The 17,293-nt window shown below is 37.8% G+C and overlaps 1 protein-coding gene and 1 pseudogene across 3 annotated transcripts in view; both read right to left on the bottom strand.

Annotated features, from left to right (window-relative positions):
• Window positions 1-2,875, bottom strand: part of LOC309590329 (aldehyde oxidase 2-like) — a 48,212-nt pseudogene extending 45,337 nt beyond the window's left edge. The window contains exon 1 of the transcript in view: window positions 2,787-2,875. The product of the transcript in view is annotated as an aldehyde oxidase 2-like (transcript). The remainder of the gene's footprint in view (window positions 1-2,786) is intronic.
• Window positions 393-17,293, bottom strand: part of LOC309591543 (aldehyde oxidase-like) — a 50,497-nt gene continuing 33,596 nt past the window's right edge. The window contains exons 25-36 of one of the 2 annotated variants that reach the window (XM_082314044.1): window positions 16,859-16,945; window positions 14,358-14,549; window positions 13,836-14,063; window positions 12,676-12,771; window positions 11,836-11,964; window positions 11,269-11,343; window positions 9,527-9,579; window positions 7,310-7,424; window positions 6,617-6,682; window positions 5,836-6,024; window positions 4,224-4,391; window positions 393-3,169 (exon numbers count right to left, since the gene is read on the bottom strand). In XM_082314044.1, coding sequence (XP_082170170.1) covers window positions 3,119-3,169; window positions 4,224-4,391; window positions 5,836-6,024; window positions 6,617-6,682; window positions 7,310-7,424; window positions 9,527-9,579; window positions 11,269-11,343; window positions 11,836-11,964; window positions 12,676-12,771; window positions 13,836-14,063; window positions 14,358-14,549; window positions 16,859-16,945 — 1,449 coding nt within the window. In that variant the 3' untranslated portion in view covers window positions 393-3,118. Of the gene's footprint in view, window positions 3,170-4,223; window positions 4,392-5,835; window positions 6,025-6,616; window positions 6,710-7,309; window positions 7,425-9,526; window positions 9,580-11,268; window positions 11,344-11,835; window positions 11,965-12,675; window positions 12,772-13,835; window positions 14,064-14,357; window positions 14,550-16,858; window positions 16,946-17,293 lie in introns of those variants that run through there. The other variant, XM_082314045.1, reaches the window with a different exon arrangement.

The following is a 17,293-nucleotide window of genomic DNA, read 5'->3' as shown; positions in this document are numbered from 1 at the left end:
GGAATTCCTGAAGCTAGAACCCAGGACATGCAATATTACCCACTTCTGCGGAGTGTCAGATGCTAAGCTGTGAAGCCACGCTTCTCATTTTAGCTTGTCACTGACCTGAACTATCTATATTTTTTTTCCTGCAGAGTGACCAAGTTTTAACAAAATCAAGATTACTACTACACACACATTTAAAATTTCCTTCTGGTTATCTCTGTGCCATGCCAGCTCTATACCCTGACTGCTGTGGGTACCATTATAAGATGACCATACTTTATATATATCATGTTCTTAGAGAGAGAAATCCCAAATCCTGATTTGGGATTCTAGATTCTTATCCATTTCTCTGTATGCGCATCCAGGAAACAAGGTCATTAATCTTTAAATGCTTTATTACAGCTAGCCTTTTTTTTTTTTGGGGGGGGGGGGACGGGACACACGATCTATGGATATGTCTTTCAAAAGTCTCCATTTGTGTACATACAGGTCTTTTGTTTCATTTACCATTTTTACATTTTATAGCAAAAGTCTCTGTATTTCATTTAAAGTCAGTGTAGGTGTGCAGCACAAAGTTGTCAGTCCCAGATGTTTTACCACTCCCCAGCAGAAGGAAAGAAAATGATTCTCAGCAGAGATATGCTGCTGCTTTTGTGTTTTAGCCCCTAATGTATGCCTGAGAGCTACCACAATGCAAGCACTAAAGTGATGTCAGTCACTAGGTCCTGCAGGCAAAAGCCCTAATGAGTCCTGCCAACTGCAGCACTGCTGTAGTATTCCACATGTGTTGTAGGTACAATGATGCAGGTTCAAAGGCCTAAGAAGAGAAAGAATCAGACCCAATACTAGATTTTGGCAGTCCAACACCTAATTTTCAGAGTACTAGGCCTCCAAACCAGAAGCTAGTATTTGTGTTAGGTGTTTAAGCTTACACACACACAGAATGGGAGTGCTGAGGGTGAAGAGTTATACAAACACTTCTTTCATGAAGAAAATGAGTAGAAAGAGTTCTTCTCAACCATCTCCAGTTTAATGTGCACTGTACAGAAACACCCAATGTGTCAATAGCTGTCCAGCGTGTCAGTGCCTTTGGAGCCCTAACCTTTCTGCTTCTCTAGCCCCCTGAGTCTGCACATTTTAAACAATATTAAAAATGTAACAAAACCCCCCTCTTCAATGCCTATATAGTCTAAGAATATTTCTTTCATAATATTCCATGTAGACATAGTCATCTGTCAGGATGTTTAATTGCTGATATTTCTAGCTTCCATGCAGTTTTTCAAACACCTAAAAGCCAGGAGACAGCTTAACATGTTTCAGCATTTCACCTACTCATAGAAGTTACAGAGAAACAAACAAATTGAAATAAAAATTTCATATCTTAGTAGGTTAAACTGTTTTTGCATTGGCTATTAAGTTGATTTCTGTTACAGATACAGTATGAACTCACAAAATGGATGGAAGGCAAGAAGAGAAAATAGTCTATGGAAAACTGAGGAGCAGTGAAATAATAAGAGCCTGCAGGCTGACACGTCAAACAAATTAGAGCCATTTATTTTCATTACAAATGGCCATCTTCATGGCTCTGGAGGAATCTGACCTATGAGTAACTGGAAGAGCAATCACCACGCTCAGCAAGGAATAACTGATGCAGAGGTTCACTGAAACCACACATTGAATGTACAAACTACCTATGTTCCCAGTTCTACTTTCTTATCAAAGAACCTGCTGCAGTTTTTCAGGTGCTACTTTGCGTAACTTCTGTAGACTCACTAAAAAAGTGAAGCGTTTTCTCTGTATTAGGATGTATCCTAGTTCAAAGCCCCAAATTCAAATACCATGGAGATTTGTGTATTTGTGTGTGTGTGCATTCAGAACTGAAATCTCAGCTTTGCACTTCAAGAGGAAGAACGGCTGAAGTTCTCAGTCAGTTCAATATTGTGGATTCTGATGCTGAAATCTCAATATTGTGGCCGGAGCTTTCATAATATATTAACTTTGATATATTCTATGTAATTTCTTGGTCTCTTTTTAGGTTATAAATATAAACATACTTCAAATTTAATAGCACCAGAATTTCTGTTACCATTTAATACAGCGCTGCTTTACATTTTCCTTTTTCCTCCAGCTGCTACTACTTGGGTGTGGTCTAATTCCACTGCACCCTAGGCAGCATCAGATGACTGATCTTTGCAGACCATCTTTTGATCTCATTATGTTTTTTCTATCTTCTATATCACAGGAGTGGCCAAGAGTGGGAGAAAGTTCTTAGCTGTAATTTCATGGCTTAATACAGTCCTGAGCACAGGATTAAGCACTGCTTAAGAATCCTTTCCACAGACAGGTTCATCCAGTCTCCTATTCAAAGCACGCTGAACTCCGTGTGAGTTTTCCCATTAAGTTCAGAGGCTTTTGGCTTGCTCCATGAGAAGAAGAAAGCTTCCGGTGGAAATTACAACTAAGTGACTCTTCCAACTTTTGGGATAAAATTAATCTCCTATATATGTAGGTCACCCATAGCAATTTGCCTGGCATAGCATGTTTCTTGCATATTTTTAACACAAAGATGTCTGGGCCAAAAGAATCTAAAGCAGCTTTACTACAAATCAGAGCATCACTTCTGATCAAAAAAGGACTGAATCCAACAAACAAGGTTTTGATTCTTCAACAGACAAAGATCTCTGCTCTCACACTCCACTGCAAGACTCAAATCTAAATTAGAAAATTAGCTGAAGCCATTAAAAAATCATTTGTCATATGAAGTTGTTAAATGTAATGTGGCAGTAAGTTATCTAACATACCTTTATACTTCATCCTAACTTTCTTCTCCTGCAGCATGTGAGCTGAGCTCTTCAGCAGATCTATCTAGTTGAATATATATGCTTCAAAAGCAGTAGATGTATTTCCAGCAATTACATGCAGTAATTTAAGCGAAGGACTGTAATGAACATATTGGATGGAGAATGAAGATAAGGACAGAAGATGTAATGTGCATATATTTGGTAGCTGATTCTATTCTGAAAATGAGAATATGAGAAAATATATTTATCTGTGTGTTGATTAGTGTGTGCTGGGGCAGTAAATCAGTTTTTCATTCCATTCCATTCAGGTCTTGTGCGCTCTGGTTTGTCATTCACACAGATACGGCCCGAGGAGTGGAGGAAGCAGATTCATCATTTGTCATCTAAGAGAACAAGAAAGAAATGAAGAGAGTGGCTAGTTAATATTATTTGACTGGCCAACTCTTGATATTGCCCTTATTAGGTGCCTCCAAGTCACTCAGCAGGGTGTTCTACAGGAGATACCAACAGAAGACGGCTAGAAGGAAGGTCAGTGATAACTGGGGTCAGGGCCAAGCAGGGATGGAGAAGCACGGTCTTTGCACTGGCAGACCTCACCTCCCGCAAGCTCCTACAATAAGAGTGAGCCCACGAACCTATTGATTTGGGGGCCAGTGATGCCCCACCATGACCACAGAAATACTATGGGAGTAATCTGTGAGTGAGAGCTCAAGAGTTTCCACGGCAGAGCCTCAGAGGTTCAGGGCACAGTATGGATTTATATGCTGGCAAGGACCTTGCTTCACAGGTGTTGTAGGCTAAATAAAAACTTACACAGAAAAAGAATTGTAATAGCAGTGGGAACATGACTACACTGAACAGTTGCAGAAAACAGAATATAAAGGATCAGCATTATAAGAAGTGTATTGCCTCATTTGGTTTTCTTCTGTATCCTTTTATTAGCTCTGAGATAATTATTTTTCTCCCAAAGAGTACTGGGTATAGCAAGGAGTACCAGAATGAGGTGACAGTGCCAGAGTGCAAGTCAGGGGGTGAAAGCACCTGGAAGGAGACTGAAGATGCTTGCAGGCTGATCCATTTCATGTCAATAAGAGGAGCTATTTAATCCTCTATGGGATTTGACGTATAGAAGAAAGGAGGAGGCTTCAGGGAAAGAGGGGATTGTAAAAATTACGTGAAATTTCAAAGAAAAAAAAAGATGAGACAAAAATCAGGGAAATACCAATACAATGCTTGGATGGCATTTGTTGGAATAACTTGTGTGAGTGAGACCTGTTACCAGACATTTCAATTACAAGGAGCCATATGATATTGCTGTGTACAAAGCATGACCAATTGGAGACATAGTTAGGCACCTCACCATTCAAGGGTGCCAAAAGCAGTATGCACTTCTACCCAGAGATACTTAAACAGACCCTTCCCCCACCTTCCTATTACCATCTCAGTAAAGTCATCTGCGCAGCCTGCCCGTATTTGTTCAGAGGTCAGAGGGCTGTTCGGTGCAAAGGTATTTTTCAGTCCTCTTTCATTCCTCACACTAGTTACTGCATCTCTCAAAGCGAAGAACACAGAGCATCCCAAGAAAAGTCCTGCCTCACCTATCCCCTGAAAAAGAAAAAAAGAAAAAAGTTGTCAAATAGGTGTAGGTTTTGAGAGAATGAGCGGAGTACACGCCATATCAATATCAACTAAAAAGCTTAAAAGTCAGTGACTCAAAGAGTGTTTCATCCTTCAGTAAGGAAGTTTACTTTAGATTTAGTGGAAGTAAGCTTAGATCACACTAAGTCTTCTGATGGTAGCTGCTTCCAGGGAGCTAAAAATGTTGATTTCAAATACTAGCTATTGATTTTAGAATCTTTTTGGCTCATTGCTAAACTGAAATTTAGAATAACCGGCAGATAAAATTAAAACAATCCAAACCCAGGTACAGATACAACTAAGAAACAAAGCCTGAACTCATGATAATTCCCTATGGACAAACATGACTGACCTCAGTGGGCTTGACATCCTCTCACTGGTTCTGACATAAGATTCACATTTGTTCCTTACCTCAAACACAGGTCAAATCCACCCTTATTCCATAGTTCTCTCAGTGCTGTGGTATTGACCATTTTAATTTGGACAAGATTGGGATATTGCAATTGAATCTTACTTATCTCCTTGCTAAAATCTGAGAACCAAATGTTTTCCCCAAACATGGTGCATGAAGACAGAATCACACCTTCTTATAGTGGATTTTAAGGTTAATTATAGGAGATAAGTTCAGAGAAAAGGATAAAAGCCCTGTTTGAAGAGGCTTATTAGCATCAGCTCTCTAGATCAGCTCTGAATCAACTGTGTAACTACTTCACCTAGATGACATTTTTTTCAAATACCTTTCTAATTATATATTACTGAGACAGCTTTAAATAATTTTAAAGCACATATTTGTTCTTTAATAACTTTCGCCATAAAATATGCTTTTTCCTCCTGTTGTGCTGTTTTATTTTACTGTATTCTAAAAGCATACCTAATACTTGAAACAGCTGGAAATTTGCAGAATTACCTTCATCTTGATTTACCATTACTACTTATATGCAACAGGCTGGAATATTTGCTGGTGTAAATTGAAGCAATGATTATACCAACTGAACACTTGAGCCAATCTCTCATATAAATACACACATACAGTCCTATTTCTTATTGCATAACACACATACATAAGCTGCACACTCTCATTGTCATTATGATTTCTCCATCAATTTCTTTGGTATTTTTATTCTAACCCTCCAGTTTATCACCACATTTTAAAAGTATGGTTTTAAATTCAGCTTGCGGCTTCTGTGTATGGTCTGTTAACAAAACTCTAAAATTACTACTTGCCAACCATGAAAGACATGCAGCAATATCCCTCATATCTTTTCATATTAGCTTCTCTGATGTCATAAATAAAACAATTTTATGGACACTTGTTTGCAATACTAAAGAAGAGGAACTGAAAACTTATGTATGTTTTATATCAGAGCAATTTCTCTGTCCTGGGAATTAGGCCCTGTGATGGTTTGCTTACCTTGGATGCATAGATGGCATAAGGATTTTGGGAAGATGGCAGCAGGGAAACACTAAACTGTTCTGGAATATCACAAACAGCAGGGATCTTATACTGATCTGGACCCCGAGTACAGAGGACTCCTTCTGGAGAATACTTTAATTCTTCCATTGTGTACAGTCCAATGCCTTGAACAAAGGCACCTTCAATCTTTAAATAAGAAAGGAAATAGCATTTACATTCTCATGTTTGGTAAAATGCGTAAACTTTGGCAAGAACTGATTTGTATCACTAGCTGTTAGAAGACCATTTTCTTTCCTGTGTGCCTAATGGGATTCTTCAACATTTTGGGCTACCGTGATTGGAAAAGCTTTCACACTCCTCTCTCGTACCAGGCAGAGACAAATGCTTTCGTGACGAACTGATGAAATCTGTGGACCAGCCTGCAATGAAGAAAGGTGTTTCCCTGCTATCAAGTGGGGAAGGCAGGTCAAACAACAGGAGAATTTGGAGACTGTAGATCACAAACAGGATTTAAGTCCAGCAGATAGTGGGCATATAAACATACAGGAAGTACTACAGGTTGACACCATGGGTAAAATTCAAGCTTCATTGACATCGACAAAGCTCTGACACTGACTCAAATGGGGCAAGTCTACAAGTAAAGGATCTCCTAATATGATCTATGACTTATAACATTATCCAGTAAGAAAATGGTTTCTGAATTAATGAGGTACTCTTCACTTCAGATAAGGCTATCAGTGTAATAGAAATAAGACAGCAGGAAATTCTTGGCACATACCTGTCCTATATCCACAGCTGGATTTATGCTGCATCCAACATCCATAACAATGTCTGTTCTGAGGTTCTGTCAATAAAATTCAAATGCATATTACTGAAAGAGATGCATGGAGTGGAGGCATTAGAATGTAACGTGGCTTAGAGTTGGTATTCAGGGGAATAATATAGGCTATGACAGAGGCCCCTCCATGTACACAATTTCAAAGTAATTTCCAATACCCCATTACAAGCAAAATGGGCTTGTCTCAACTTTAACAGAAGTTTAGCCAGAGAGAGCCCTGATTTTTCCCATTGCACAAGGAAATCCCCACATAAATAAGTACAGATAGAGGGCATATGATCAGCAGTCTATGACATTGAGCTGTCTAGATGATCGAATCCCTGAAAATATTTAGCTCTACTGCAATTTGTTTGCTGGCAAACAGGAAGAGAACAAAGAACATGTCAGATGTCTGCCATAACTCAAAAGATGAACCCGTATGACATTAATACAGATGTGCCAAAAGCTGGTTAACACTGAACAGCTTTCATTCTGCTCCACCTGTAATTTGCATTTAAGTTGTTGATATATTTACTATCATGTGAAGACAGGTGACTTCTTAGTGCAAAACCTGAATGGTTCTTGGAGCATCCAGTGATACAAACAAACCTCATTCACATTATTTACAAAACTTCCATGACACTCAGTTATTACCTTGTGATCCCCTGTTAGACAGTTAATTTCAACCTCTGAACAAGCAGCTCCATAAAGAAAATATGTGAATGGCTGTCCTTCCCCTTTCTCCCAATCCATGTTTTCATTATAACCTCTGATGGAAGAAACAAAGTCCACAAGAAGAAAATTAATGAATGTTTGCATCATAGCAAAGCAGATGAGCACATGAAAGTTTGAAACTACTTCAAGTGAAATCTTAAATAACAGGTCAGAATCCCAGCAGTTAAGTTCCATGAAATCCTACAGAGCACTAGTAGTTTAGGTTTGATGGAGCTGGAATTTATATAAAATTTAGCAGACAAGCAAGCTATTTCAGTTCAGGAGAGTCTATAACCAGCATAATCCCAGAAATACACTAATAAAGACATGGTAATCAGGTACAGAATACAAATGTAAGGTAATGGTTGCTGATGTAATAGCACATAAGGGAATTCAGAAAAATGAAGGAAAACTGGTCAGGACCTATGAAAGAATAATTTACAAGAGATAAATGAAAGAGTTAAAATTACAGAAATTACCTACAGAATGAGTGAGAGGGTTAAAACAGGAATATTGAAATAAAGGTGTAATTACTTAGAAGCGAGTGGGATTGAGGAGACTGTAGTAGTCAGGACTGATGGGGTAAATTCAACGGACACAAGAGGACGGTGAAATGTAGTATCTCCCAGCCATGTGAACTATGTGACCAAGGCATATTTTCTGACCATATATGACTGAAATGTCTTTGTTGAGCATATTTAAAATTATACCCCATAAAACAATTATAGTATAATTCAGAGCATTGAACCGTGTATTGAAAAAAGAGATACACAAAATCCACATATTCAACTTCTCACATCCCATCTACCTCAGCTGGCTTGGAGATTCTTGGATGTGGAGCATATGACTGGATAAGAACTAGATCAATACAGGATTTGAGGCTCAGGGATCTGCAGATGATTTTGGACACCATTAAATGTCAATAGCAAAGTATGACTGTTGCTTTGGAGATATCAACATTCCTAAAGGGCTGCATAAGCAGAAAACATACTTGAACAGACTTAACAGCAGGAAAGGACATTTTGTTTGGGCTTTTCTCGGTTTTTTAAATAAGTATGGGTTTGTGAAGTGCCTCTTCAACTTTCTCCAGACTGCCCGAATACCTGAAAAGCTGCTATTCTTACATAGGTAAATGCAGGTGGAGGGAGAGAAGATATAAGGCATAGCAGGCTAAGAGGGAAGCTTTGATTTGAATCCCACCTGAGCTATAGCACAGAAATTTTTCCTTTCTGGTTCTTTATAAACATTGTGAAAGAATTCAGAGAAAAAGGACCACGAGACTGCGCTAAGAGAGAGCAGTGGGAATTATGTTTAAGATTACTGTGTCCTACAATAGTATGCTGTTGCAAATAAATCCATATCTAAGAGTATATATGGTGGGAATTTTCTGAGGGTCCAAAAGCAGAGGCCAGAACAATGACTCCAAAACTAGGGTCAATGAGCAACCCCACTTCTCATGTGACCACTAAGCCCCTCCCCTAGCTTTCAATTAGTGCTGAACCATGGCATCTGATTCCTGTGTTAGTTTTTAAAAAAAAAAAAAAAAAATTACCATAAGCTTTCCCTTAAACTCAACCAGATGTTTTAAATTCTCCTTCCTCTCAAGAGAAATAACCTTAAGATTCAGATCTAGAATTAAATGGTCCTAATTTTCCACAAATGCACAAGTGCACCTTGCTAATTACAGGTGTGTGCTGGATAAATACCCTTATGCTGCCACTCGTTCTTCCTGTCATGCAACTCAGTGTGATCATGTTTGTGGGTAAAAGTGTAAATAATTTGTAGTACAACAATATTTATAGCTTATAGCAATACAGCCTCCAGTAAATAAACTATATCCCACCTTGCCCATACTGTTATGGGCAGCAGTCACTTTCTTGATACTTTCTGTTTTGCTACTGGCTGAATCATGTTGCAAAGATGGGACGAAATAGTCTTTTGATACTTTCTAGAGAGTCCACACAGGGCTAGGCATAAATTAGCACTTAAACTTTATACTCCACCCCCCCATATATCAAAGAATTACATAAAACATAAGCTGAGCCATTAGAAAGAACTATTGGACAGGATTTTTTATTCATGCCGTTGGTTATCTTCAGAAATCAGTCCTGGTCTAAGGACTACCCTATGCATTTTTAAGGAACAAAAATATATTACCTGAAGTAGCCAGTAGCTGAAAGACTCACACTCTGTTCAAAAGCTTCTTTAATCTGTAAAATATAGCAGTGCTTGTGGTAAACCAAGGAAGGAGTCAGGAAGGAATACAGCATACATATATTTACTTAATTTACATATATTTACTTAAAAACCAAACTGTAACAAATTGTAAAGAAAGGAAGACCAGCTGAGTTAAGCATGTTTAGCTGCACATGGGGCCTAATACTGTAGAACTAAACCCCCTTTCAATGAGCAATATGAATTATTTTGGCAATACAATAAGGAATAGACCTGTCAACAGTGGTGTTCTTGCAGACTCTTTATTACTGATAATGCCATAGTCAGAAAGGGCTCTGCTCAATTTTTCTGCTCAAGTTCAATAGAAATGGATCCCTCTTTGTCAATTGAAGAGATATAGTTTATAAGTCACTGAGATAAAAGATCTGCATGACCTATTTGCACAAAAATGACAGTTGACAAGAGAAATGCTCTTTACAGTGTTCTTCTGCCGGCGGTAAAAATGATAGCATGAGGTCCTAAATCTATTCCCTTTCAGTGATTCTCATGTTAGATTTACTCAGTTTACAAGTCAAGAAGGGGGTATTTTATTTATTTTTAATTAATTGTAATTTACTGACTTTGCAAGATGTAAAATTACTTCTCTGCATGTATTAACATTCTTTCTTAGGTTAGCCATTTCTGCTAATATTTTGGGTGTGTCTGAATTATCCAAATTAATTTGGCACCTATTAGAGGAGAACTGGATTTTATCTTTGCGTACATAGCTGTCAGTTATCAAGCTACCACATGTATTTCAACATTATTTGCTATTGCTAGGAATTACTACTGCCATGAAAATGTTTACATTTTTGCAGTTATTATAGTATTTAATCACTTGAGAAGAAACACCCTAGTGTACTGGATCTGTAAATTCCTCAAGGCAGGGACTGTCCTTTTCATTAGGCCATAGGTAACAAGCAATACTGGATAAGAAGACATAACATGTTGTCTTTTAACATCTCAATACATAGGACTAGATGCCTAGCCATATCTTGATAAGAATAGTTGATATTATAGCAGAAAGCTTTTAGTTAAGAAAATTCAGTTTCTAGCCCTAAAATTCTATTACAGTTTCAAGTGGGCACCAGACAGGGGCCATTTCTATAGAGAGCTTTAGCACTACTTCTGTACTATTCTACTGTAAATATAACTAATTACATATTAGAGCAATGGGAGCAAGGATTCCTGCTACCTTTCTTGCAGTTGTGTAATATACTGCATGTGGGAGAAAGATGGAAGGAAGAGGTTGAGAAGGCTTCTCTTTATTGATTTGGTAAAAAAACAAAAAACAAAAACAAAAAAAATGCCCATGTAGGAAAACTGACTCTGTACACATATACCCTGACAATCTTTTGGCAACAGCTTGTCTGATGGTAAGCTGGGCTGGGTTATGTTATTGCACAAGCTGATATTTTTTGATATTTTTTGTATATTAAAAACTTATGTGCCTCCAAATGTGACTTCACAGATAGCTTCCCCTCCTTTCCAACTAGATATGATCCGGGGATTGTTTCCCACATATCTAAACCAAGCACCTACACTCCCTCTTTCTGTGAAATAACCTGTTCCTGCAGTTTTTAACTTTAGGATTATTAGGCCGAGCAGACTGATAGACTACAAGACATATATCACAGCTTTTTGCAAGCACACAAAACGCATTTAGTAGGATTCACATGTCTTACCCAATCATTCCAGGTCCCTTTTGGGTTCTTGTTGATGACAGGTTGCAGGCGTTTCAGAAGAGTTTGGCAAGCATCCTGGTGAGAAGTTAGGAGAATATAACACAAAATTAACACAGATATATTTGGTACTATTCAAGATATGCTCTAGTTAGTACTTAATAAGTATATGCTTTAGTGTCATCTTGGTTTGAAAAAGTATGGTAGGAGGTGTCATTTTAACTGCGTAGACACAAACCTTATAAAGGGTTAAGTTATAAGGGCTGGAATCTGCATGAATCAGATTTAGCACAGGATACAAGATTTGTATGGGACTAGTTAGTTTGCTAGATGAAACAAGGATTTTGTCAAACATGAGTCTTTTGGGGAAACCTCAGATCATATTCTGAAGACTCATAAGCACTATTACTGAGAAACTGTCAACAAGTTGTGTTTCTTCTTGGCAATCACCAGTAGTATTACTGGTAATCTCAAACTTGATTTCTGTGGGATCACTAATGCTTAAAGTTTGGCAGGCATTAAATACCACGAGAGACAGGGTGTTTTCTTAAACTAAATACTACTCTTTACCTTCACAGCCATGCCATTGACATCTGTCCCTGCAGATCCTGCTGAGGCACATGCATTAGGAACAGTGGTGGTGCTCGTTTCACAGAAGTGAATATATGACATGGGGATGTTCAATTCCCGACTAGCAACCTGTTTCAGGAAGAACAACACATTCTTCTCTGTTTTAGAAACATTCTAAACACTCCAACAGTTCCCCAGTAGTTGCTAGAAGTCAGTGATACCAGGAAAGATAAAGTTTTAGCAAGTCCTCTTCCAACCTCCAGCTGAAATCATTCTGTCCAGTTTGTCAGTACAAAGAAACAGAAAAGAAGGGCAACGTTTTAGCTGTACTCAAACTCTGGATTGAGACTCTGGAGTCCAACATTTGGTTCCTGATTTTGCTACTTATACCCTGTATGACTTAAGGCAAATTATGCAGGCCCAGATCCCAAGCTTTCATTGACGTGATAAATATCTTTACAGATCTGTCTCTCAATTATCCATTAAACAAATGTGATCATAATAATATCACCTGGACTGTGTACTAATCTGAGTACTGACTGTCTTTTTTTTACCATGGGTTTTATGGGATTAGCCCCCAAAAAATCTTACTTCTAATATGCCTCTTCACATACCATTGGAAGAATAAAAAATAAACAAGCTGTTTTTTCGTTCTGCTCTCTCTATGACCCTTAATGAAGGCATCTTTGCTTCCTAACTCTATCAATGCAAAGAAGCAGTGGCTATGCTGACAAAGAAACTGTCCTACTGGTACACTAACTAACCAAGAAGAAAACCTTCACACTGTTTATCTGCGTGACAGATAAAGCACAAGTAATACTTGTTTGGATCATTTGTTACCTGGATCATTTTTGTATGAATACCTTGCCCCATTTCAATGCCACCATGTGTCAGAAGCACAGACCCATCAGTATAAATATGAACCAGAGCAGCAGCCTAAAAAAGAAAAACAAAATCAAGCTTAAACTAATGAGAAATGTGTTGTATACAGTGATGAATTGATGAATCAAAAAAGACAGACACAGTTTTGAACTGTATTTCAATTTATCTGTTTAATGCTATAAGGCAAAATTTGGTACACTAGTCCCTGCTTTTCGTCTGTAATGAACTTCAAAAGAAAAAGATACAAATCCTTGGAGGTCTGTTTTTTCTGTTGCTAAATCCTGAAATAAATCTACACCTGGCAACAGTATCTCAGTGGTTCCAAAAGAAGGTGGAGGACCTCCCTCACTAGTGGCTGTACACACAAATTGCTGCAAGTTCCATTTTCTCTCTCACTGATGTTTGAGAGCCTTTGGATACAGGTTTTTTAACTGCATGAGTTGAGCAGGCTGTCAGCATTAGACACAGGAGGAAAGTTCTGAATGAGATTTTCCTCCTGGACTCAGTTGGAAGTAGCACTGTAGACTACAAAGATCCTGTGACTTTAGTCTTAAACAGAGACCGACAGTTTGATATGATACAAGTCTATCAATTAATTTTCAATTGATAAAATGCTGCCTATTCCAGAAGCACTGGATATATACATTAAACAAAATACATAGACCAAAAATACTACTGTCCTCCTCTTCTTTAAATTTAGTCTTTGATGACATCAAAAGTCATTAAGCACAGCATCCCATAGTACCCCCACAGTCAGAAAGAGTAAGCTCAGAGCTATATCTAGAATGGATGACTTATCTAATGAACACTTTGCCATGAGTCTTCAACAATTTTTCATAAAAGTGTTCAACTCGTCTATACCAATACCACATCACAAGAGATGGGAGTGGCCTTTAAGGAGACAGGGTCCAAGCTGCCTGGGTCCTGAAAACCAAACAACTTTGATCTCAGCTTGAAGAGAGCTAGAAGCAAGTGTAGCCTTCAGAGAACAACCAACCATTAGGAGGAGGATAGTCTTGCAGAAGTTGAAAGATAACACATTTTATATCCTAGGGTAGAGTAACTGTAATCTTCTATGGATAAAAAGCTTAGCTCACTTATTCTTTAAAGAAACTAACCTGAGAAAGATAACGTGTGCCTAGTCCAAACGGAAACTTCATTGGTACAATGGCAATCCCCTTTTTCTTCCAGTAATTTTGTTTGTTAAATTCATTGACAGCTGTTTTCCTACTGTGGTATGCAGATATCTCCATACATTCATTCCAACACCGTATTAAGTTTTGTGGATCAAGCTTTTGTTTGAAGTGTGTCTGCTCGTTCTTCTTATACATATTTATTTCCCTAATCTGAAATAATAAAATAAACAGCTATCACACAATCCTGTTTAAAGGCAGACTGACCATTTGGAGGGACTAGTAGACAACAAGATTACCGTATGTTTTTTGAACAATTACCAGTTTGGTTCAGTTTGCAAGAGCATGCTATTCATTCAACATTGATTAAAAAAAAGTATGAATTTTAACACAAATTATGTTTGACTTAGGAAAGATTTGTTCAAACGGTTGAGCTAATCTAAAGGGTTTTAATTTTCCAACTGCATGGACTTCATTTTAGCAGAGAAGATGCCTTCATTTCGTCACCTTTTCTGGTGGTAAACCAGTTTTATCTGCAACTCCTGTTATCCAAGTTTCTGTCACCAGTGCTGCCTGGGGAAAGCCAAACCCTCGGAACGCTGTGTTTGATGGCAAGTTTGTTTTGCAGGCATAAGCCCAGCACCTCAAGTTGGGAATCTTGTATGCGTTGTCCATTTTTAATAAGGATACTTCTGCTACCTGAGGTAGGGGACAAACAGGTATAGTTAAATGTCAGAACAGTGCTTCTTTCAAATTCACATTTAAATCTTCCTCATCTCATATAAAGACCTTAACTTGAGACAATTAGCTTTGAAATTGGGTTTCTGTCAATCACTGGTAGTAAGAATACTCTTATGCTCACATACAGACTTTATTCGTATATTTCTCATGCAGCATATTAGTCTTCAGTTCTTTTGTGATATTCACAGAACACAGCTGATGTTACTAGTAGTCGAGTGCTGGTCAGTAGTTAAGGATGTGACAGATACTTCATTTTACGATTCATTTTGCTCCTACTTTGATATCAAAAGCCACACAGAACTAAAACCAGGCAGATTAGACTTAAAGCAATAGGACTATGAAAGGAACTGATGAAAGCATTCGGAATTATCACGTCCTATGGAAATTCACAGTTAAGGTTTAGTTCCACCAGAAAGCATATGTACTGCAGTCTACCATGTCTTCTGGTTCTTACATTTTTCTTTTGGAGATTCCACATGACAAACACAAAAATACAAGAAAAGTAAAATCCCATATTAGATACCTCAAATTAGGCTCTAGGAGTCAGTATGAAAATAAATAAATAAGTTTAAAATGTTTTGATGCCTCATGTAGAGGCCACTAGCTCTCTTCAGTGTTAAGTAGATTTCTCAGAATGGCAAATTTAAGCTTGTATTCCTACTGTTCCCACTGAGTTTTAAACAATAAACTTCAAAACATTTCTGCATAGAAACAACTGAAAATAGTTTTGCTGTAATAACTATGCATATGAATAACGTCATATAATGCTACCTTTTCACTTAGGAAATATAAGTTGAAATGTAATTTGCAGAATGAAAGAAAAAGAGTAATTTTTTTTTTTTTATTATGACCACTACTTCTATGGACTTCAGAGAAAGAATATATATGAAGCTGATCAGTCTTAAGAGGGTTATTGATAAATCAGAGTGAATACAATGTATTGTTATAATACAACTCTTAGCTATGCCAAAGTTTCTTCCCAGAAATGTCTGCTCTAATCTTGATGCAACCACAGAGAATTAAAACATATTATTAATTGTTGACTGAACAATAACTAAGTTAAGCATAGATTACTGATATTCAATTCCCATGCTGGAAGACCAGGCTTTATGACGATGAGCATCAAGCATCTTGGCTCTCTCCAGGGCTAGGCTCCCATAGAATAAGGTCCTCTCTAAATAAAGAATAAATCCCAAAATACTGTCTTGGGAACACACAGATAAGTCACACCGGCCCAGAAAACAAACTGGACTGTAAGTTTGGTAACGCTTATAATTTTATTTCCAATAAACTTACTTCTCCTTTTAAAAGTGTTGAATTATTAATGCTATACTGATAGAATCAAATGGAATCACACAGCTAGACTACAGGTTATTGATCTAATTAATTAGGGAGTGATGTTAGAGAGTTAGGCTGTTATCACATGTGCTATTCCAGCTGTAGCTGAGTTGGGTGGAAAGGTTACTCAGCTGGTTATCACTGCCTCCAATTCTAAGTCCACCAGCTTCACTGTATCTTTGTAGAATTTCATCTTAAGATGGTTCTGGCATGTGATCTGGATTAATGTACATGCTTTTAATAGTGGATTTTTTTCTAACCCAGGTTATTTTTCAAAACCAGGTTATGCAGCAATAGCATGGGCAGTTACACTGACAGATTTCAGAGTGCAGAAAATACCCATAGGTGGGGCAATGACAAGCAGATGAGGGGTAGTAACCTCAAACATTTCCGTTACAGCTAGAATAGCCTATGCAAACACAAATAGCTAGTGACTGATATTAAAGCAAGCAACATTTTATACTTTGCAGACCTATAAGTGAGGAACTGAGGTATACAGCACAATAAATGCAGGCCCAGTACAGAAATGAATAGAGATAGTAACAGAACAACTATCACTACGCATTTTCTGAAGGCTAAGAAAGGTCTTCCCAGCCTTGTAGACATAAAGCTTTAGGCAGGCACCAATGGAGGTGCTATGTATTTTAAAAGAAATATATTGTTAGTTGACATGTTTATAATGGGAAAATAAGCCTGAGAAACCATTCATGAAGTGAACGCGTAGGAAAATATCAAAAAGTAGTATAGTGCTTCACTGAACTGAATAAGCAAAGGTTAAACTCCTAGGTGTAGATTTTCCAACAACTCACAGTCCCTACATCAAAAGGCTATATGATTAACAATACATGTGCAAGGGAATTTGGCCTTCATAATTTTCCAGATAATGATTCCTCCATGTTATAAGATTTGTCAGCTTATAAAATCCTTACCACAACAGATTCATCAGGGGTGCATCCTCCATTAATGTAGTATTTGGCATCTACAGCTTTGATCCTACCATCATTCATGAAGCCAACCTAGAAGGACCAATAATAACCTATTTAGATTTTGGCATTCATTTATTTCTTCAGTGTTTGTATATTTTGAAAACGAATGCAACCCACACCATTAGGGTTATACTGCACTATTCATTTCTGGGCAGCATTCACTAAAACTATAGGAGGGCAAGAGAGAAAGAAAGTGTGTTCCTAAGATATTGGCTCGCCCACCAGGCATCTGTGATCTGTATAGGTACAGCATATAACAAGCAACATCAGCCCATTGGGAAAGGAAGAAGCAGGGAAGTCCAGTCGTTTCCTGTATATTTCCTGAGATGGCTGATGAGCATGTCGTCTAGGAATGTTCACTGTACACAAAGTCAAATC

This window comes from Platalea leucorodia (genome assembly GCF_965183815.1).
Source record: "Platalea leucorodia genome assembly, chromosome: 5".
Lineage (NCBI taxonomy): Eukaryota > Metazoa > Chordata > Aves > Pelecaniformes > Threskiornithidae > Platalea > Platalea leucorodia.
Note: the sequence above shows the minus strand (reverse complement) of the source record. Positions and strands in the feature narration are given on the sequence as shown.